Genomic DNA, 23,063 nt, shown 5'->3' on the forward strand with positions numbered 1-23,063 from the left:
GTTTCCATTTATCATGTGAGAAGTATGTGGTCTGATAAGAGGGATGTAAAATAAACACTTGAGCATTCCATTTGGGATACAATAGTGTCTTTCAATCTGGTCAAGCCAGATGTAGGCCTAACAGTAGTCGATCATATCATCAAACCAAATCTTCATTATTTTTGGTTAAGAAAATGAAACAAGGGTGTGTCCTGTCAGGTAACGAGATTGAAAGGTTTCATGAGGTCACTTCCTGACCCGACCTCATCCTGTAACAACATTCTTCTTTAGGGTGGAAACCAGTGACAAACAAAAACACCTGTTATAAAAGACGTTGCATCTAATGTTAAACTTTTTAATATTTTATGTCTGGATGTTACCTGTTAACAGTCCACTGCTCTACTGTCTCAAATGAACCTGAACAAGCGTATCTTTGTGGTGAAAGTCTTACAATAAACTTTTTGAACTACTGATTAGATCACCTTTCAGTGTGCATGATCTCTAGAGGACATGGCATAAGAAATGTCCCTACCCTATGGCATCCCACTTAGACCATTTTTATACTAAGAATTACAAAACATCATTATAAATGTAAACAATTATTGTTTTTATTCCTTTACATTTCAATCAGTGAAGCTCAATCAACATACTTTAAGTAGTAACCATAAATGAATCACATGATCAGAAGTACATTTCCTTTGTAAAAAAAAAAACATTGGTTTACCTGAGGAAAATCAACATGCTCAAAATTGTTTTAGCTTTTTCCTCATAACACATTTACAAAAACCTGGTACAGTCTCTCACTTAGGCAACATATGAGGTTTGTACGTGGCATATTGGATGGTACTCTTTCGCCTGTAAAAAGAACGATGTCCAACACTCATATCTACCTTTTGTTTGAGCTCTGGAACTTTATATGTGGGAGACTGTTGATAATGGATTATGGGACACACTAGTTAGGTGACCATTGACTGTCGTATAAGTTCTGCTAACACTGCTGCCTGTAGTGGTTTGGGGCCATTTTCTTTTACTACACTGAACAAAAATATAAGCGCAACATGTAAAGTGTTGGTCCCATGTTTCATGGGCTGAAATAAAAGATCTCTCCGAAATGTTCCATACACACAAAAAGCTTATTTCTCTCAAATGCTGTGCACTTATTTGTTTACATCCCTGTTAGTAAGCATTTCTCTGTTGACAAGATAATCAATCCACCTGACAGGTGTGGCATATCAAGAAGCTGTTTAAACAGCAGGATCATTACATAAGTGCACCTTGTGCTGGGGCCATTAAAAACCCACTGTAAAATGTGCAGTTTTGTCACACAGCACAATGTCACACGTCTTGAGGGAGGGTGCAATTGGCATGCTGACTGCAGAAATGTCCAACAGAGCTGTTGCCAGAGAATTGTATGTTCATTTCTCTACCATAAGACGCCTCCAACATTGTTTTAGAGAATTTTGCAATACATCCAACCGGCCTCAGAACCACAGACAACGTGTATGGTGTCATGTTGATGAGCGGTTTGCGGATGTAAACGTTGGGAACAGAGTGCCCCATGGTGATGGTGAGGTTATGCTATGGCCAGGCATAAGCTACAGACAACAAACAAAATTGCATTCTATTGATGGCAATTTGAATGCACAGAGATACTGTGATGAGATCCTGAGGCCCATAGTCATGCCTTTAAGGTATCCAACAGATGCATATCTGTATTCCCCAGTCATGTGAAATCTATGAATTTATTTCAATATATGACCTGTAACTCAGTAAAATCTTTGAAATTGTTGCGTTTATATATTTTTTCAGTATAATTTATTCACTACTGTATAGCTAATATAACAAAACATCATTGACCATGTTTCAGAGATTCTACATTACAATGTTCGGTAGTTTGAAAGAGCCATTAAACCAGGGTGTACGATGTCACAAATATACTGACAAGAGAGGGCTGTTTGCACAATCAGATTGAACCATTATTATGAAAATGTGTAAGACTACTGGACTGCATTTGTTGACCACTTAGGTGCATTTTTTATATTAATAAGGTCTGAGGAGATACCAGCAAGGATGAATAATAACCAATTGAGAGGCCAGCAAAATGTCACTAAAATTACAGAGTATACCAAAGGGTGATGATCTTTACTGGAAACTTGGAGCCACCTGGGTTAAAGGGTCAGTTCTTTCTCTAGCCATGTTGATAAAAATTACTTTATATTCATAGACTGGAAACGAATGTATTATTATAACAACTGTAACCATTATAATATTAATAAGCATCATAATTGTAAGCATGTCAAGGTCAATGTTTAAATTGACGGTTCTCTGACAACTCCAAGAGATGGTTGCAATATATATATTTTTTAATGCCAGACAACACTTGATATGTTCTTATAAGCTGGATGTTTAATTGACATTTAGTTCAATATCTGCTCAGTTGATAACCGTATTACTGGCAAAGGTATAACCAGTTAATATCACTACAATGCCAGTCCCAAACAACTTTATTTCGGTTATTTGCTTTTAAAGTGTTTGTACATGTTTTGCAGATAAAAAAACAAAAACATTTTTAGGCTTTGGAAATTTGTATGGACATTGGCAAATGCAAAGCAAACTTGGACTTTGTATGCCTTTCAGTGTTTGAATACTTATTAACTGCTTCAAATGAAATAAAGCAATGTATATGAACGTTGCAGTTACTAGTTCATATCTGTATATAAATACATTAAGGCCTTTGCATTTCTGAGAAATTATACCCACGGCAGATGATATTACTATGAACAAGAAATGTAAAAGTGTGACATTGTGGCCCTCTCCTGTAGGAACAGCATAGTGCATCTAAACCAGGTATGGGCCCTCGGATCAAATGTATTTTTTATTCAGTGGGTGTCTCAGTTACTGTTGCAAGCTAGAATAGTAGAATACACAAAGTGCAATTTCAAAATTTGGTTGAGCATTAGCAGTTTTTCTCTTGTTATGTCAGTCACTGATAGTCACTCGCATAGTCCATTTCAGTTAAACATTTTTAGATTGGTAAATTAGTCTAGCGGCCAGCTACAGTTATCTAAACTTAGTAATCATGGTTGATTTACCGTCCGGGAGGCCCCGATTGATTTTGTTAGTCAGTCTTACTCAGATATAATTTTAAAAACATTTACCTCTGTCCATCCTATGGCAAAATGTGTCGAATTACAGGAAATTAGCAAGTTTTCCTCTTTGCCCCAGGGCAAAATGTGTAGAATTATATACAAATGTGTTATATAATGGCAAGATCTTCTCTCTGAAACATGACAAAATGTGTAGAATTGCAGCAAACTTGCTTTTAAACAGCAAAACTTTCTCTATACCCTATTGCAAAATGTGTAGAATTGTACTAAATAAACTCTAAAGCAAAATCACATATCCGCTGTCAAGAGGGAGGCTGCTAATGTGGTGATGGGGGGGACTCACGAGCAACTGCGGCCCCTCATGAGTTCAGATTTTTTGTGGCCCCCATCAGTTGCCCATCCCTGATCTAAACCATGTGATTACACTTGTTCCCTTTGCATGTGACAGAGGTCTCATGATAGCATGACACTGGATTGCAGTAATGCTCAATGTCTGATCTGATGCTGAATAGAAACATGTTCTAAATCATCTGTGAGACTATTCCACACCATACCACAGCGCCCACCCTTCTTAAATAATAAACAGAAATCCCCCTCATCTATAAATGATGATTGTAAATAGCAAAACTTACATGAGTAAGTTGCTTACTACTTTAAGTTATATAGTGATATATTTATTCTGGGAGAATCTTCATAAATTCCATTAGATGTTTCAATCATTTCTATTAACATGAACATTTATCATGACTACAGGTAAACCAATATATTGAGACCATTAGCAACCGTATTCAACTTTGGCATGTTTGCTTGTGTTGATCCATAGAATAAATAAACATAGGCTACCATACTAGTGGAGCTTTTTTTTTTTTTTTCTTAAATATATTTTATTACTTTAAGAATAACTGAGAAATGCATCAGCAATCTCTGTACATTTAGTTTTATTGTTTTCCCTTGGGTTTGCGCAAAAAAATGAATGGTGAACTGGGCTGAGGAATATGATGCTGCCTCATAGTGCACTTGAACCCCAAATAATATGGTTAGTCCTTAGGCATCCTTCAGTTTGCTTCTCTAATATGCTTCAATGTTAAGTTCCTTAGGACTCCTTGTTGTCTCCAGATCCCCATTTTCATATGTTCCTGTTCTAGATCACAGTTCTTCAATGTCAATAATAGAGGCACATTAGAAATACTGCCACTTTCCAAGGACTGTGTCTTTGATTGCATCAACAAACTGAATTGGCACCCAGTAGACCCAATACTGAGAGGCTTCTGTTGGACCCAACTGAAACGCCTAGGAAAGTGAATGACAGAAAATTAATTGCACAATAAATTACAGTAAGATATCTACTTTTGACAAAATAATGTATGTGTTTATGGAAAAAAAACATACATTACATCAACTGTCATTCTGGCTTGTGCAGTTTGTAGTAAGGAAACGTGTTACCATCATGTGATAATCCTCATGGCCTTCAATGGGTTCAGTCACCACATGTTTGATGGAGCCCATTGGGATTTTCTCTGTTCTCTCTGTAGGAGAGAATATACACAGATAAGGGTGAGTGCCATAACACTTTTTCCTTATACACAATCCAAGCAAACCAGGGGGTCATCTCACCTTTAGTTCCAATCCACAGTTGATCTTGTTCCAGTTTGAAGGTGAGACGAACTTTTCCACCAGATTTGTTGTACATTCCGGCTAAAGGCACTGTTGGTAAGCGTTCCTATGTAACAAATGAGAGATCACTTGCTGGTCATTAGTGGAAGAACAAGGAAGTAATTCACAACGAACCATCTCCAAGCTCCTGAACGTGATACAGTGTTCCAGTGGAAATATCTGTGAGAAAAATACATAAACAGGGCAATATACACTGAGTATACAAAACATTAGGAACACCTGCTTTTTCCATGACAGAATGACCAGGTGAATCCAGGTGAAAGCTAAGATCCCTTAATTATGTCACTTGTTAAATCCACTTAAATTCAGTGTAGATGAAAGGGAGGACAGGTTAAAGAAGGATTGTTATGCCTTGAAACAATTGAGAAATGGATTGTGTATGTGTGCCATTCAGGGGGTGAACAGGCAAGACAAAAGATTGAAGTGCCTTTGAATGGGGTATGGTAGTAGGTGCCAGGAGCACCGGTTTGTGTAAAGAACTGCAACGCTGCTGGCTTTTTCACACTCAGTTTCCCGTGTGTATCAAGAATATTCCACTACCCAACTTGACACAACTGTGGGAATCATTGGAGTCAACATGGGCCAGCATCCCTGTGGACACCTTGAGAGTCCATTCCCCAAGGAATTGAGGCTGTTCTGGGGGCAAAGAAATGGGGGCTACAAAAATATTAGGAAGGTGTTCCTAATGCTTGGTATACTCAGTGTAAAACAACCATTAAAAGCATACTTTCCCAACCATCATTCATTCGGGTTTTGTTGAAAATACTCACCTTTGTTCCTTTAACAGATGGCATTATGTCCTCTGGTTTGCCTTTGTCCAACACCTTTCTGTGTTGCTGAAATTCAATACATTATTATTTTAAGTTCACAGTTGAATACAAAATATCATAACCTGTGACTATACCTTGGGCAAAAAAGTTGTTAATTTACAAATATGGAACTCAAAAGACGTTGAAAAGTCCTACTTTTTGCCGACACAAAGGTTCCTTTTTGTTTTCTTCAGCTTTAACTTCCTGCTGAATAACCTCTTTTGGAGTATTTACAGCTAGTACATCATTTATTGTAGATCCAACCACCATTATTTTTGCACCATTTGTAACTTTAATTTCACGTAGCGTCTTATCTTCTGGTAGCAGGCCTTTGTACATCACTTTCTGCATAGCAGGTGGAAGACCTATTAACATAGAGAGAGAGAGAAAAAGAAAGGGTGGTTGAGAGACATTAATCAACACTGAGGGTCTAGAGGAGTAAAACAAGGTTGTCCACTATCAGCATATCTATTAATTCTTGCCATCGAAATGTTAGATTAGATCAAACAATAATATTAAGGGATTAGAAATCCGTGGCCTAAAAACTAAGGTGTCATTGTACGCTGATGATTCATGTTTTCTTTTAAAACCACAATTAGAGTCTCTCCACGGCCTCATAGAGGATCTGGATACTTTTGCTATTCTCTCTGGATTAAAACCAAATTATGATAATTATAATATTACGTATTGGATCACTAAAAAATTGCAAATTTTACATTACCATGTAGTTTACCAATAAAATGGTCTGATGGAGACGTGGACATACTCTGTATGCAAATCCCAAAAGAAAGAAATGATCTCACTCCAATACATTTTTATAGAAAGTTAGCAAAAATAGATAAGATCTTGCTACCATGGAATGGAAAATACCTGTCTATTTGTGGAAAAATCCCCCCGATTAACTCTTTAGTTATATCACAGTTTACCTATTTGCTTATGGTTTTGCCTACACCTAGTGACCTGCTTTTTAAATTATAAGAACATAAAATATTCAATTTTATTTGGAACGGCAAGCCAGATACAATTAAAAGGGCCTATTTATATAACGAATATGAATTCGGAGGGCAGAGATTATTAAATATTAAAGCATTAGACCTCTCACTAAAGGCATCAGTCATACAAAAGTTACACTTAAATCCAAACTGGTTCTCTATAAATTGGTACGAATGTCTCATCCTATGTTCAAGAAGGGTCTTTTTCCCTTTATTCAGATTACACCGGCCCACTTTCGATTGTTTGAAAAGGAAATCATCTCCAAAATATCTTTATTTTTTAAACAAGCCTTAGAAAGTTGGTTGCAATTTCAGTTTAATCCACCTGAAAAGACAGAACAAATAATACAACAAATATTGTGGTTAAATTCAAATATACTTATTGATAAAAAAAAAGTATTTTTCGAAGAAATGTAAAAAAAAAAAAAAAAAGTATCATTTTTGTGGATGATATCATAAATAGGACTGGTGGAGTTATTTCACACATGCAGCTAACACAGACATATGGAAATATCTGCTCTACCCAAAATTACAACCAATTAATTGCAGCATTACCACAAAAATGGAAGAAGCAAGTAGAAGGGGAAAAAAGTAAGGAACTTGTATGTCGGCCCTGTATTAAAGAACATAAATTGTTAAAGAAAAGTGTGATAAATAAAAACAAACACCAATTTAATTTAAGGACCAAAAAACTGACAGCTGTGCCATATAAATTGCAAAATAGTTGGGAAGAGATTTTCGATGTACCCATTCCATGGCACATGGTTTATGAATTGATATGCAAAACAACGCCGGATGCAAAACTTCAAATGTTTCAATTTACATTACTATACAAAATCCTTGCAACTAATAGAATGTAATATATATGGGGGATACAATCTTCCCAGCTCTGCAGATTCTGCTGTGAGGAGGCAGAGTCATTAGATCATTTATTTTGGTATTGTCCATATGTAGCTCGTTTTTGGTCACAGGTCCAGGAATGGCCGAAGAATTGCAACATTTGCCTAGAACTAACGCTGCAGACAGCAATACTGGGTGATTTGAAAAGCCATAGTCAATCAATCAATAATATAATTATTATTTTAGCAAAAATGTTTATTTTTAATTTACAATCTGTAGAAGCTATGAGAATAGAAAGGTTCAAGTCGTTTGTGAAGCATCACAAAACAGTTGAAAAATATATGGCAAATAGAAATCCAAAATGGATGATGTTGAGAGATAGATGGGAGAGGTTGAATGGAGCTGAAGGGTGGGACTAATAGCAATATAATACGTGAAGAACATACGGGGTCTGTAAAATATATATATGTTCAGAACGTTTGTGAAATAGCACAGTTACACATAGAAATCAAACTGGATGGACATCAAAAATAGAGGAAGGACTAAAAACAAACAAAAAATAACTATTGTAAAATAGACTGAATGTAAAATGTGTATTAAGATGTATAAATTGAAGGTAAAAGCTGAAGTGTTTATTAGTTTACTCCAATTGGGGGATCGGTGGTAGGGTTTGCAGGGAATAATAATAAAGGTATATTCTTTTAAAAAGTATGTATGTCTATATAGGTATGTGTATGTATATATGTGTATATGTATGCATGTGTGTATGGATATATATATATTTACTCAAAAAATATATGGGGGATTGGAAATGATGCAGACAATTACATTGATGGAACCAATATTCTTTCCTCAATATTTAGCTGTTCCACCCCTTTAAAAAAAACACCAAAAAACTCTGTGACTGTTATACATATCCAAGTAGTTAGTACGCAAGCCTAAACAACTACTTACCAGTGAGTGAATGGATTCGCTCTTTCAGTTTGGCTCCAGTGCCATCTAAAGGAATTTTGAGATCATACTTATTCTTGTTCCAAATAATCTTTAGATCCACCATCTCCTTTCCTTCATCACTGTCATCTCCATTGCTGACAGTAGGGTCCTGAGTTGAAGAGCTTTCCCCGGCATTATCTGTCCGAGACACAGTTTCCAATACTTCAGCATTCCCTTTGCCAACAATTTCAACAAGTGGTTGTGGCTCTTTCAACGTGGCTTCAGTTTCCATTACGACTTCTTCACTTCCTATGAAAGGATTATGAAAGGCATAGCTTAGCTGAGAATTCTCAGCTCCATAGAGTATGTCAAAGCCATAGAGTACGTCAAAACTCAATGTCTGGGAATAGTTTGTCACATTAAGTATCCTCAGCCAAATAATAACTACCAAGTATGGCTTCATGCAGTTAGTTTGTTATGACAAAGCAGCTGCAAGCAACTGGCTGGTTGACCTATTTGGTATTCTGTGGGTCGTTTAGCCACGTTAGTTACGTCTGACATCTCACGTGGCTGTTAGCGAGCTACTGTAGCTTATTTGCAAATAGCGCTAACTTGCTAGCTACCTAGTCATGCTAGCTAAGTTAGCTGACACATCCAAGCTACATTTGCAGTCAGATAAGAGTTTTCTAGCTATTTAATATAACTTGCTAGCTTATAAATGCCTAATATAGCTAATGTTGATAGCTACAAAATAACATAGTGTTGGCTACAAGTATTACATTTACCCTAGGTTTCTAGAATCAAATTACAACTTATGTAACAGTAGCTCTAGTTATTTGGCTATGTAACAAAATCGAAAGAGCTAACGTTAGCTAGCTAAATATGGTTGGCTAGCAGCTAGCCAGTGACCAGGATAACAGGGCGAACATTGGATTATGAAGAAAACATGCTTTTAAATCCCATTGACATGTTGAATTTGCACCAACGCCAGAAATACAATTAAATGCCTAAATTAATGAATTGAAAATTGCTAAATTGCACCGCATAGATATGTGGGAAAGCATAACATTATATATTTTTCAATACCTACCATCCTGGGTCGCCATGATGATTGTGTACAATATGAAGTGAGACTGCTGGGAAACGGACGCGCTGACGTGTATTGGTCCTACGGGGCTTCCATTGACTGTAAAGCGTTTGATAAATCTCAACTGTATGCTTGGTCCCCCCCCAAACTGTATGCTTGGGGGGGACTTTCTAATGAAAGCCCCCCCCACACACAACAACGACATGAAGCTTGGTCGTATTGTATGCGATCACGAGAAACTTCGCTAGCTAGCTATTAGATACATAGCCCACCAACTACAACAACCTACCAAAGGTGCTAATGGTAGGGTTATGCTGAATTGGCTCGCGCTGATAATTTATTAACAGAGAGAGCGTGCGGAAGAAAAGTTACCATATGGACTTTTGAAGAAGAGTAGCCGAAAAGTGCTTGTTCATCAAAGGCGTGGGGGTCTCTAGCTATATCCTATGCTTTTTGTATTTGCTTAGCTATCTTAGAAATGTCTGGTCGACGCAAGAAGTGTAACTGTTGGAATAATCTTACCTCATTGCACTGAGTGCTGTGTAGCGACCTGGGACATCTACCAAGAGGTGGTGCAAGAATAATATAATCATGGCAGACCTCAGGATTTACAACGTTGTCATTCTGGGACTAGGATTTCTGTTCATTTTCACTGCTTTCACCACCTGTGGAAACATTGAAGTAAGTCAAAGAACACACTTTCACTTGTGTGACCTTAGCTGAAGTCGTTACCCAGGCAAACTATATTGACTGGCAATTTGTTTTGTTTGCTAGAGTCAATATCACTGGAGAAAATTCACGCCTACTCAATAATATTTCAGATACTAGCAATGTAGCTAGCTAATGTATCTGAAATTGACAGCTGTTTGACCTCTCCGTTGTTTTGTTTGCTAAATAGTCCATTTAACTTGAGACAATGGGAAGTTACCCATTGATAACTGCTATCTAAAGTTGGTAGCTGTTTGATATCTTAAAACGGGTTACATTAGACATGTCATAATTGTTTATCATTCATGGTACATCAATATTGATATATTTCTTAATTCCATTCTTTTACTTTTAGATCTGTGTGTATTGTTGTGAATTGTTAGATATTACTGCACTGCTGGAGCTAGGAAAGCAAGCATTTCGCTACACCCGCAATAACATCTGCTAAATATGGGAATGCGACCAATAAAATTAGATTGGAATTGTTGTCATTTTGCAGTTATGCTTTGCTTTTTTCAAGTCTATTTTCAAGTTTATTTTCTGTGCATCTTCCAGCTCACATGATGTCCTTAGCAGCCTTGTCAGTGGTGCATTGTTGGAGGAGTCCTGGGTCAGGCGCATCTTGTGTTTCCAATTTCTTCATCAGTCAATAGATTGTCATGCCAAAGGAATTACTCAAATGAATACATGTAAAAGTCAATATCCACAGGGCACATTGGTAGTAGTGGCAGCAATATTTGAGAACATATTTTCTGTGTTCATATGCTCACATTAATATCTCTCTTTTGTAGCAAACCATAGTTAAAAGCCTGGACAATGATACCTTCACTGGAAGTGGTTATCACAGGTGAGTTGGATGGTGTTACCATAGGCTAAATATTTGAAAACCACATTATCCCAGCGAAAAGAGTGGGGGAGATAAGGTGCATCTTTCAGAATCATTGACCCTTATACCAGACACTAAACTTTTTCCTACTATACTGTTTTCTTTCTGTCCTTGTACAACAGCCTTGGAATCATCTATGGAATTTTTTCGTTTTCAAATTTGTTAGCTCCAACTGTTGTTGCAATAATTGGACCACAGTTTACAATGTTTTTCAGTGGAATTCTTTACAGGTGAGTATCAAGAATTCTAAAGGAATTACCCCCCCATTCATTTTCTATTTGCAGATCAGTAGTTGATTGATATTTCTGTCTGAAGTAGTTATAACAAGGTCATGTGCTGTTGTTTGTTATGGTTCCATTCTTTTCCATAGTGGTTACGTAGCTGTATTCATCACCCCATCAACATGGTCCTTTTACTTCACCTCAGTACTAATCGGCATAGGAGCAGCCAGTAAGTCCGGTTTCATGGGATCTCTCCTTTGTTCCCTCTGGTATCTGGTTAACATTCCCCGAATACAGAATCATTCACATTATTACATATTGGTACAAATATGTTTTTACATTGAACTCTCATGATTTACATGACAGTTTGGTATAAAGTCATAGACACTATATATACAAAGGACTTGTATGTGGAAACCCCTTCAAATGAGTAGATCTGTCTATTTCAGCCACAACCGTTGCTGAAAAGTGTATAAAATCGAGCACACAGCCATGCAGTCTCCATAGACAAACATTGTCAAAAGAATCACATTACTAAAGAGCTCAGTGACTTTCAACGTGGCACCGTCAAAGGATGCCACCTTTCCAACAAGTTAGTTCTTCAAATTTCTGCCCTGTATTTGCTGTTATTGTGAAGTGAAAACGTCTAGGAGAAACAATGGCTCAGGCGCGAAGTGGGAGGGCACACAAGTTCACAGAATGGGACTGCCGAGTGCAGAAGCATGTAGTGCGTAAAAATCATCCTTGCTTGCAACACTCACTACAGAGTTCCAAACTCTGGTAGCAACATCAGCACAAGAACTGTTCTTTCAGGAGCTTCATGAAATGGGTTTCCATGGCCAAGCAGCTGCACACAAGCCTAAGATCACCATGTGCATTGCCAAGTGTTGACTGGAGTGGTGTAAAGCTTGCTGCCATTGGACTCTGGAGCAGTGGAAAATAGTTCTCTGGAGTGATTAATCACGCATCACCATTTGACAGTCTTACGGACGAATCTGGGTTTGGCAGATGCCGGGAGAACTACCTGCCCGAATGCATAGTGCAAAGTTTGGTGGAGGAGTAATAATGGTCAGGGGCTGTTTTTCATGGTTCTGGCTAGACCATTTACTTGAAGAGAAATCGTAACGCTACATCATACAATGACATTCTAGACAATTCTGTGCTTCCAACTTTGTGGCAACAGTTTGGGGAAGGTACTTTCCTAATTCAGCATGACAATGCCCCTGTGCACAAAGCGATGTCCATACAGAAATGGTTTGTTGAGATCGGTGTGGAAGAACTTGACTGGCCTGCACAGAGCCCTGACCTCAACTGCAACGAACACCTTTGGAAGGAATTGGAATGCTGACTGTTAGTCAGGCCTAATCGCGCCCAACCTCACTAATGCTCTTGTGGCTGAATGGAAGTAAGTCCCTGCAGCAATGTCTCAACATCTAGTGGAAAGCCTTCCCAGATGAGTGGAGGCTGTTATAGTAGCAAAGGAAGGACCAACTCTGTATTAATGCCCATGATTTTGGAATGAAATGTTCAACGAGAAGGTTTCCACATACCTTTGGTCACGTAGTGTATGTTTCACCTCTGTGCATATGCCTAATCCAATCCAAAATTCTCTACATGCCTCTGGAGTCTGCTATTCTCTTACGCATGCTATTCATTCCTAACAAATTTGTAAACTGAGTTAACCCATTTTTTGCTGTTGGAATAATGATTTGTAAGTAGATCAAATGCCATAGTAATTACACAGTATTATAAACAGTTATCAATATGGGTACGGAAGATCAAATCAAGAAGGAGCATATGTCCTGTATGCATGGTAAAGAGTATCGAGTCTGTCTTGTCAGTTGTTGAGCATTGGACAAAGGTTACCATGGTTATGAAGTCTGAAATGGAGCTTGTTAATGATTTACATAAAAGGGAAATGCTTGGGTTATGTTCATTATCTCTGATTGCAAGCAAATCAAATATTTTACAAATGGGAGAGCTAAATGAGAATTCTTAGGGCAGATGAAACAAATAGTTTGATAATGTTAGTTTGTTCTAAATAAAATGGACACATTTTCCCTGAATTGTTCCCCGATAATGCATTTTGATCTATTCAAATGTCATTAAATAGCAACCATCTCTATTCATTACATCTGCAGTTCCTAATCAGCCTCTCTCACTCACTCTTTGTATCCCTTTCATCAGTGCTTTGGACAGCCCAAGGACACTTCCTTGTGGAGAACTCTGATGCTTCCACCATCAATAGGAACACAGGGATGTTTTGGGCCCTTTTACAGTGCAGGTATATTAATGGCATATATTAATGGTAGGCTATATACTAATGGCAGTTATTTCCATTATTTGGTGGCCTAGAGTAGAATGTGTAATTGTAACACATTGTTTTCTTTTTCAGCATGTTATTTGGCAATCTTTACATTTATTTTGATTGGAATGGAAGGATAGAAATATCAGGTATGTGCATGTGAAGCTCATCCAATGGGAAAATATAGAGAAAATAGAGCTAACATTAAAGAAAACTTGCAATTGCATTTTTGTTTTCATTTAGGATATGACTCATATGTCCTTCCAATATTGTTGCCCTACTTAGTAATGGTGTGTGTTCTCTGTTTGACACTGTTTCCTTTGTTCTTGATGTCCCTCTCAGATAGGAGCAGAAAGACTATCTTTATAGGTCTTCTGGTTACCTCAGTGCTGGGAACACTCAGCTTCCTGGCTCTGAGAAAGACTCTTCCAACTGAGGAGGAGATGCTCAATGAGGAGGAAGGCCAGCCTTTGCTCTCATCTCGCACGATGTTAGTTTCCTAATTAATTGACAGTACTCTCTCACTGTACCCTTATTCAAATGGGAATCCATGGCACTGCGTTGGTGTCTCTGTTTTAAATGGTGGTTATTCATTCTGCTATGAATTTGAATATCACAGTATTGAAAATAAATAATGTATTTGTCTTGCTAATTTTATCATTTTCCATCTTAATGTTTGGCAGGTATAAGCAAAGAGCCAACTCTGCAGTACAAGATGCAAAGTCAGAATTCAGTAAGTTAATGTAGCATCACAGACACATTTGTTATTACAGTGCCTTGCGAAACTATTCGGCCCCCTTGAACTTTGCGACCTTTTGCCACATTTCAGGCTTCAAACATAAAGATATAAAACTGTATTTTTTTGTGAAGAATCAACAACAAGTGGGACACAATCATGAAGTGGAACGACATTTATTGGATATTTCAAACTTTTTTAACAAATCAAAAACTGAAAAATTGGGCGTGCAAAATTATTCAGCCCCCTTAAGTTAATACTTTGTAGCGCCACCTTTTGCTGCGATTACAGCTGTAAGTCGCTTGGGGTATGTCTCTATCAGTTTTGCACATTGAGAGACTGACATTTTTTCCCATTCCTCTTTGCAAAACAGCTCGAGCTCAGTGAGGTTGGATGGAGAGCATTTGTGAACAGCAGTTTTCAGTTCTTTCCACAGATTCTCGATTGGATTCAGGTCTGGACTTTGACTTGGCCATTCTAACACCTGGAAATGTTTATTTTTGAACCATTCCATTGTAGATTTTGCTTTATGTTTTGGATCATTGTCTTGTTGGAAGACAAATCTCCGTCCCAGTCTCAGGTCTTTTGCAGACTCCATCAGGTTTTCTTCCAGAATGGTCCTGTATTTGGCTCCATCCATCTTCCCATCAATTTTAACCATCTTCCCTGTCCCTGCTGAAGAAAAGCAGGCCCAAACCATGATGCTGCCACCACCATGTTTGACAGTGGGGATGGTGTGTTCAGGGTGATGAGCTGTGTTGCTTTTACGCCAAACATAACGTTTTGCATTGTTGCCAAAAAGTTCAATTTTGGTTTCATCTGACCAGAGCACCTTCTTCCACATGTTTGGTGTGTCTCCCAGGTGGCTTGTGGCAAACTTTTAAACAACACATATCTTTAAGAAATGGCTTTCTTCTTGCCACTCTTCCATAAAGGCCAGATTTGTGCAATATACGACTGATTGTTGTCCTATGGACAGAGTCTCCCACCTCAGCTGTAGATCTCTGCGGTTCATCCAGAGTGATCATGGGCCTCTTGGCTGCATCTCTGATCAGTCTTCTCCTTGTATGAGCTGAAAGTTTAGAGGGACGGCCAGGTCTTGGTAGATTTGCAGTGGTCTGATACTCCTTCCATTTTAATATTATCGCTTGCACAGTGCTCCTTGGGATGTTTAAAGCTTGGGAAATCTTTTTGTATCCAAATCCGGCTTTAAACTTCTTCACAACAGTATCTCGGACCTGCCTGGTGTGTTCCTTGTTCTTCATGATGCTCTCTGCGCTTTTAACGGACCTCTGAGACTATCACAGTGCAAGTGCATTTATACGGAGACTTGATTACACACAGGTGGATTGTATTTATCATCATTAGTCATTTAGGTCAACATTGGATCATTCAGAGATCCTCACTGAACTTCTGGAGAGAGTTTGCTGCACTGAAAGTAAAGGGGCTGAATAATTTTGCACGCCCAATTTTTCAGTTTTTGATTTGTTAAAAAAGTTTGAAATATCCAATAAATGTCGTTCCACTTCATGATTGTGTCCCACTTGTTGTTGATTCTTCACAAAAAAATACAGTTTTATACCTTTATGTTTGAAGCCTGAAATGTGGCAAAAGTTCGCAAAGTTCAAGGGGGCCGAATACTTTCGCAAGGCACTGTATACAATCAATCACTAAACAATTTATTTGGGTTAAAGGACACCTCTGTTACCTGGTTTATGTTGTTTCACCGTTTACTATCCTGTTAGTCATCCAACGTAATTCCTTGTGTGTCTCCTTCTCTTCAGAGACAATCCTGCAACTGCTCAAAACCAAAACCATATTGCTCCTGAGCTGTTGCATGGCATACAGTGGTAAGTAGATTGTACTGCACAACCAAAAGTCCAGACATTTCTCTCAGAGGAATAGTGTTTTTACCAGTGTGTTGTCATCGTAGGTCTGGAGCTATCTTTCTACAGTGGTGTGTATGGGACATGTATCGGGGCAACAACAGAGTTTGGAGTGGCAGCTAAAGGCTTGATTGGGATCTCCGGAATCGTGGTGGGGATTGGAGAGATAGTTGGTAGGTTTGTGTTGCCCAGTGTAACGTTTACCCATCACTCTTATGTTGGTGTTACAATCTAACAAGGAACTAGTTTGACAGTAATCTGATGTGATTTGTCAGGTGGAGGCGTCTTTGGACTAGTATGTAAGAACAACCGATTCAGACGGACATCTGTGGTCTTCCTGGGGATGGTCGTCCATTTTGTCGCTTTCTACTTGATCTACCTCAACATCCCAGATGATGCCCCTGTGGTTTTAAAAACTAGCACACTGAACAAGCCATATCTGACACCAAGGTATTGTTTTAATATAAAAAAACACAATAAAAGCAGGGCTGTATATTGTTTTAATATTAATCAGAAATCATGTCAGTTGAAAACGACCTGTTGTCACCCCCTCACAGTTGAGCGTCTCCTATCTGTTTCCTAGTATCTCCATCGCATTGCTGTGTAGTTTCCTGCTTGGACTCGGTGACAGCTGTTTCAATACTCAACTGTACAGCATCTTGGGGCGTGTTTATGCTGAGCAAAGCGCACCTGCTTTTGCCATCTTCAAATTCATCCAGGTAACCCCCGAGAGAGTTTGATACAGCTGATCGTTTACTAAAACATATGTACCAGCAACTGATTCTGTGGTGAGCTGGGTGTAGTTCGTTGCAGTATAGTTAATTAATAACTTATGGATGTTTAGGTATACGTAGGCTGATGTACACTACCGGTCAAAAGTTTTAGAACAACTACTCATTCAAGGGTTTTTCTTTATTTTTTACTATTTTCCACATTGTAGAATAATAGTGAAGACATCAAAACTATGAAATAACACAAATGGAATCATGTAGTAACCAAAAAAGGGTGAAACATATATATATATTTCATATTTGAGATTCTTCAAATAGCCACCCTTTGCAATGACAGTTTTGCACACACTTGGCATTCTCTCAACCAGCTTCATGAGGTAGTCACCTGGAATGCATTTCAATTAACAGGTTTGCCTTCTTAAAAGTTATTTGTGGAATTTCTTTCCTTAATGTGTTTGAGCCAATCAATTGTGTTGTGACAAGGTAAGGGGGTATACAGAAGATAGCCCTATTTGGTAAAAGAGAACTTGTTCTGAGAACTTGTTCTCAACCTGGTTAAATAAAGGTGAAATAAAAATTAAATAAATCAAATGTAAAAAAGACCAAGTCCATATTATGGCAAGAACAGCTCAAAAGAGAAACGACTGTCCATCATTATTTTAAGACATGAAGTTCAGTCAATATGGAACATTTCAAGTACTTTGAAAGTTGCTTAAACTGCAGTTGCAAAAACCATCAAGTGCTATGATGAAACTGGCTCTCATGAGGACCGCCACAGGAACGGAAGACCCAGAGTTACCTCTTTTGCAGAGGATAATTTCATAGAGTTACCAGCCTCAGAAATGGCAGCCCAAATCAATTCTTCACAGAGTTCAAGTAACAGACACCTCAACATCAACAGTTCAGAGGAGACTGTGTGAATCAGGCCTTCATGGTCGAATTGCTGCAAAGAAACCACTACTAATGGACACCAATAAGAAGAAGAGACTTGATTGGGCCAAGAAACATGAGCAATGGACATTAGACCAGTGGGAATGTGTCCTTTGGTCTGGAGTCCAAATTGGAGATTGTTGGTTCTAACAGGCATGTTTTTGTGAGACGCGGAGTGGGTGAACGGATGATCTCCGCATGTGTATTTCCCATCATAAAGTATGGATGAGGAAGTGTTATGGTGTGGGAGTGCTTTGCTGGTGACACTGTCTGTGATTTATTTAGAATTCAAGGTACACTTAACCAGCATGTCTACCACAGCATTCTGCAGCGGTACGCCATCCCATCTGGTTTGGGCTTAGTGGGACTGTCATTGGTTTTTCAACAGGACAATGACCCAACACATCTCCAGGCTGTGTAAGTGCTAGTCTACCAAAAAGGAGAGTGATGGAGTGCTACATCAGATGACCTGACCTCCACAGTCCCCTGACCTCAATCCAATTGAGATGGTTTGGGATGAGTCAACCCGCAGAGTGAAGGAAAAGCAGCCAACAAGCTCTCAGCATATGTGGGAACTCCTTCAAGACTGTTGGAAAACTATTCCATGTGAGCTGGTTGAGAGAATGCTAAGAGTGTGCAAAGCTGTCATCAAGGCAAAGGGTGGCTATTTGAAGAATCTCATATATAAAATATATTTAGATTTGTTTCAATTTTTTTTGGTTACTACAAGATTCCATATGTGTTCTTTCATAGTTTTGATGTCTTCACTATTATTCTACAATATATAAAACAGTAAAAATAAAGATAAACCCTTGAATGAGTAGGGTTTCTAAAACTTTTGACCCGTAGTGTATCCCTTGTGTGGTTATACTGTAAGAATAACTAGAGGGAAGGACAATTGAAGGCCTTCTTGTGTCGGTCTATTTAGCCACACAAACATGCATTAGTTTATTACATTAGAATTCTGTAAGAACTCACAATCTAAGATACAATTCATACATTACTGTGACAGAGTAGTAACACAAAGTCAACTCTTTGTATTACTTTCAAGAAGTTTTTGTTTTCTTCTTTCCTTTGCCAGTCCATTTTTGCAGCAGTTGCCTTCTTCTACAGTGGCTACTTGCTGTTGACATGGCAACTGCTCATTATGGTCATCCTGGGCTTCACTGGAACACTCTGCTTCTTCATGGTGGAAAGAATACAGAACTTCTCTGTAGACCTACAACAAGAGTATTAGGATCCGTCATTTCAACACTGGCACAGTCATGTATGTCAGACTTACATTTCTAGGTTTTTTAACAGGAAAGATACTTTGCACCTTCAATGTCTTAGCTATAACTCATCTTGCACAACACACTAATTATATCATGATTAACTGTCATTTTTGAACTTTTCCAATCGAATTGTGTATGTGTAATATAAGTCATAATCACTCACCTGATGTATTAGCTGTCTTTATGCATTGCTCTCAGGGTTGTTATTTAAGATAGTGTCATTGTTTAAAATTCAATTCTGTGGTAGTGTTATAATACGTCATCCATTTCGTAACTTGATGGAATTGTTTTTAGATGTTTGTTAGAATTTAAGATGCATACGAAACAGAAGAAATGTTCATATTGAGGCTTATCAAATATTCTTACAGTTTGAGAAAATATGTTATTAGTGACAATGCTAGCTATGTATGGGAAAAGATATTGATGTATACCTGCAAATTTAATGCTGTGTTGAAATGTGTATAGACAGACAAAATTGTTCAAACCTAATCTATGACAATTCTCCACATCTACCATGCCAAAGCTTACAAGAGCTATCCAGTGATTTAAAAAAACAAATATTGCCTTATAATAATACAATTACTGTACAACTTATTTTCAGTGCCCATAGCATGTAGTAGAGTAGTTAAAAAATACATCCATATGCATTAACATTTATGGTATCCTTTTACTTCCATTTTTTATATTTTACATATCAATATGTTGTCAGTCATGCATATGCATGTTAATGTTTTGGTGATTTGTATTTGTTATAAATAAAGCAAATGTCTATTGCAAACTTTTTTTTTTTAAATATACTGCTCAAAAAAATAAAGGGAACACTAAAATAACACATCCTAGATCTGAATGAATGAAATATTCTTATTAAATACTTTTTTCTTTACATAGTTGAATGTGCTGACAACAAAATCACACAAAAATGATCAATGGAAATCAAATGTATCAAGCCATGGAGGTCTGGATTTGGAGTCACTCAAAATTAAAGTGGAAAACCACACTACAGGCTGATTCAACTTTGATGTAATGTCCTTAAAACAAGTCAAAATGAGGCTCAGTAGTGTGTGTGGCCTCCACATGCCCGTATGACCTCCCTACAACGCCTGGGCATGCTCCTGATGAGGTGGCGGATGGTCTCCTGAGGGATCTCCTCCCAAACCTGGACTAAAGCATCCGCCAACTCCTGGATAGTCTGTGGTGCAACGTGGCGTTGGTGGATGGAGCGAGACATGATGTCCCAGATGTGCTCAATTGGATTCAGGTCTGGGGAACGGGCGGGCCAGTCCATAGCATCAATGCCTTCCTCTTGCAGGAACTGCTGACACACTCCAGCCACATGAGGTCTAGCATTGTCTTCCATTAGGAGGAACCCAGGGCCAACCGCACCAGCATATGGTCTCACAAGGGGTCTGAGGATCTCATCTCGGTACCTAATGGCAGTCAGGCTACCTCTGGCGAGCACATGGAGGGCTGTGCGGCCCCCCAAAGAAACGCCACCCCACACCATGACTGACCCACCGCCAAACCGGTCATGCTGGAGGATGTTGCAGGCAGCAGAACGTAATCCACGGCGTCTCCAGACTGTCACGTCTGTCACATGTGCTCAGTGTGAACCTGCTTTAATCTGTGAAGAGCACAGGGCGCCAGTGGCGAATTTGCCCGTGTTCTCTGGCAAATGCCAAAAGTCCTGCACGGTGTGGACGTCGGGCCCTCATACCACCCTCATGGAGTCTGTTTCTGAGCGTTTGAGCAGACACATGCACATTTGTGGCCTGCTGGAGGTCATTTTGCAGGGCTCTGGCAGTGCTCCTCCTGCTCCTCCTTGCACAAAGGCGGAGGTAGCGGTCCTGCTGCTGGGTTGTTGCCCTGCTAAGGCCTCCTCCACGTTTCCTGATGTACTGGCCTGTCTCCTGGTAGCGCCTCCATGCTCTGGACACTACGCTGACAGACACAGCAAACCTTCTTGCCACAGCTCGCATTGATGTGCCATCCTGGATGAGCTGCACTACCTGAGCCACTTGTGGGGGTTGTAGACATTCAAAAGTGACCAAAACATCAGCCAGGAAGCATAGGAACTGAGAAGTGGTCTGTGGTCACCACCTGCAGAACCACTCCTTTATTGGGGGTGTCTTGCTAATTGCCTATAATTTCCACCTGTTGTCTATTCCATTTGCACAACAGCATGTGAAATTTATTGTCAATCAGTGTTGCTTCCTAAGTGGAGAGTTTGATTTCACAGAAGTGTGATTGACTTGGAGTTACATTGTGTTGTTTAAGTTTTCCCTTTATTTTTTTGAGCAGTGTATATTAGGTATAAGTAACCTATTTGCAATGAGTTCCTGTCCTCTGTGGTAACGAGAAGGTACAAACACAATCAGATTTTTTCAATTTAAACCAGCTAGTGCGCTTACTTGTACCTCTTCTTCAGTTTGTGTCTTCCAAAGTGTTGGTATATGTCACTGGGCAAGTGCAACATTAGATTTTTTTACTGGGAATTGAAGTTCTAGATTGCATATTCAATATCAGAGGTTATTGTGTGGGACAACGACATGCAATACACATTATGCTCAGGAGATGGTGCTAAAATACCACTGTAGGCCCCAGTTTAGATTAGAATGAAGGAAACCGTAATGTTGATCCTACAATAAAAAGTACTCTAATTCAACTCCTATTTCAACTATTCCTTTCTAAAGACTGTCAGGTAGCACCTATACTGTTGCGGTTATTCTTTTCTTAGATGCAGGAAACGGATATGTTAACTTAGTCCAAGCAGAGACATTTGCATCCTCATGATAATGCACTTCTCGTTTTTTTCCTACCATGGCAATAGGTTGCGTGTGCTGTTTTCTATTGCAAGTCCTTTCTGGTCCTGTACGTCATAGTAAAGGTGTGGTACATACAGTGGTGGAAAAAGTACCTAATTGTTATACTTGAGTAAAAGTAAAGATTCCTTCATATAAAATAACTCAAGTGAAAGTCACCAGAAGTAAATGTATCAAAGTAAATGTAATTGCTAAAATATATTTAGGTATCAAAAGTAAAAGTATAAACCATTTCAAATTCCTTATATGAAGCAAATCAGACGGCACGATTTTCTTGCTTTTTAAATTTACAGTTAACCAGGGGCACACTCCAACACTCAGATATAATTTACAAACAAAGCATTTGTGTTTATTGAGTCCGCCAGATCAGATGCAGCAGGGATGACCAGGGGTTTTCTCTTTATATGTGTGAATTAGACCATTTTCCTGTCCTGCTAAGCATTCAAAATGTATTGAGTACTTTTGGGTGTCAGGGAAAATGTATGGAGTAGAAAGTACATGATTTTCTTTAGGATTGTAGTGGAGTAAAAGTAAAAGTTGACAAAAATATAAATAGTAAATTAAACTACAGATACCTCAAAAAACAACTTAAGAAGTACTTTAAAGTATTTTTACTTAAGTACTTTACACCACTGGGTACATATTGCTAAAGGTGATGCAGACTTTCAGCCTAAAATATTTTCATTACAAATGCTCACCTTAAAATGCATCTATGTCAAACATTGTATTACACTTGCAACAATTTAGCTAGAAAGCTAAAAAGAACCAGATAAAAGTGATTTAATTGTTAGTACTCCATAAAAGTGATATATATTTTCTCCCTCTAAAAAGGACATTTTAATGTTGATCACTGGCAGGAAGATGTGACATCACTACAGTTCATTTGTTTTCCAAGCAAGGTTCAAGAGCAGGGCCCATAAATCATAGAGGTGGATGACGACCTTAGAGAAGCGCGGGACCAGTGAGGGCACCAGAGGTCCCACAGTACTTCACAGGTAATTGAGTATTGATTGCATTATAATCAGAATCCTAAAGTGTTCTTCCTTTGTGCTATTTTCTAGTCAATTGTGCAACTTGATCCTTTGCATACAAACATAAAGAAGAATGTGTGGTATAAGTCCTGAAATGTACATTACCTATTGGAAT

General features: G+C 38.5%; 2 protein-coding genes across 8 annotated transcripts; one reads left to right on the plus strand and one right to left on the minus strand.

Annotated features, from left to right (window-relative positions):
* Positions 1-4,007: 4,007 nt before the first annotated feature.
* On the minus strand, positions 4,008-10,127 carry LOC109898465 (ubiquitin domain-containing protein UBFD1-like). 6 transcript variants are annotated; one of them, XM_031834104.1, is made up of 7 exons: positions 9,944-10,127; positions 8,356-8,643; positions 5,726-5,934; positions 5,531-5,596; positions 4,701-4,806; positions 4,530-4,612; positions 4,008-4,376 (listed from the first exon to the last, which is right to left on the minus strand). In XM_031834104.1, the coding sequence occupies exons 2-7, from the start codon at positions 8,624-8,626 to the stop codon at positions 4,266-4,268; spliced, it is 846 nt and encodes a 281-aa protein (XP_031689964.1). In that variant the 5' UTR covers positions 8,627-8,643; positions 9,944-10,127; the 3' UTR covers positions 4,008-4,265. The 6 variants fall into 6 exon arrangements, 5 of the variants coding, with proteins under 5 accessions (XP_031689964.1, XP_031689960.1, XP_031689962.1 ...); XM_031834100.1 differs by lacking the exon at positions 9,944-10,127 and adding an exon at positions 9,425-9,540; XM_031834102.1 differs by lacking the exon at positions 9,944-10,127 and adding an exon at positions 9,425-9,540 and having other exon boundaries at positions 4,481-4,612.
* On the plus strand, positions 9,503-19,876 carry LOC109898463 (UNC93-like protein MFSD11). Of its 2 annotated transcripts, XM_020493438.2 has the most exons (13): positions 9,503-10,102; positions 10,921-10,976; positions 11,138-11,245; positions 11,386-11,465; positions 13,424-13,520; positions 13,632-13,690; positions 13,884-14,031; positions 14,225-14,274; positions 16,062-16,127; positions 16,211-16,336; positions 16,439-16,613; positions 16,747-16,882; positions 18,906-19,876. In XM_020493438.2, the coding sequence occupies exons 1-13, from the start codon at positions 10,013-10,015 to the stop codon at positions 19,059-19,061; spliced, it is 1,347 nt and encodes a 448-aa protein (XP_020349027.1). In that variant the 5' UTR covers positions 9,503-10,012; the 3' UTR covers positions 19,062-19,876. The 2 variants fall into 2 exon arrangements, with proteins under 2 accessions (XP_020349027.1, XP_031689958.1); XM_031834098.1 differs by lacking the exon at positions 11,138-11,245 and having other exon boundaries at positions 9,610-10,102.
* The last annotated feature ends 3,187 nt before the right edge of the window (positions 19,877-23,063 follow it).

This window comes from Oncorhynchus kisutch, linkage group LG10 (genome assembly GCF_002021735.2).
Source record: "Oncorhynchus kisutch isolate 150728-3 linkage group LG10, Okis_V2, whole genome shotgun sequence".
NCBI classification, from domain to species: domain Eukaryota; kingdom Metazoa; phylum Chordata; class Actinopteri; order Salmoniformes; family Salmonidae; genus Oncorhynchus; species Oncorhynchus kisutch.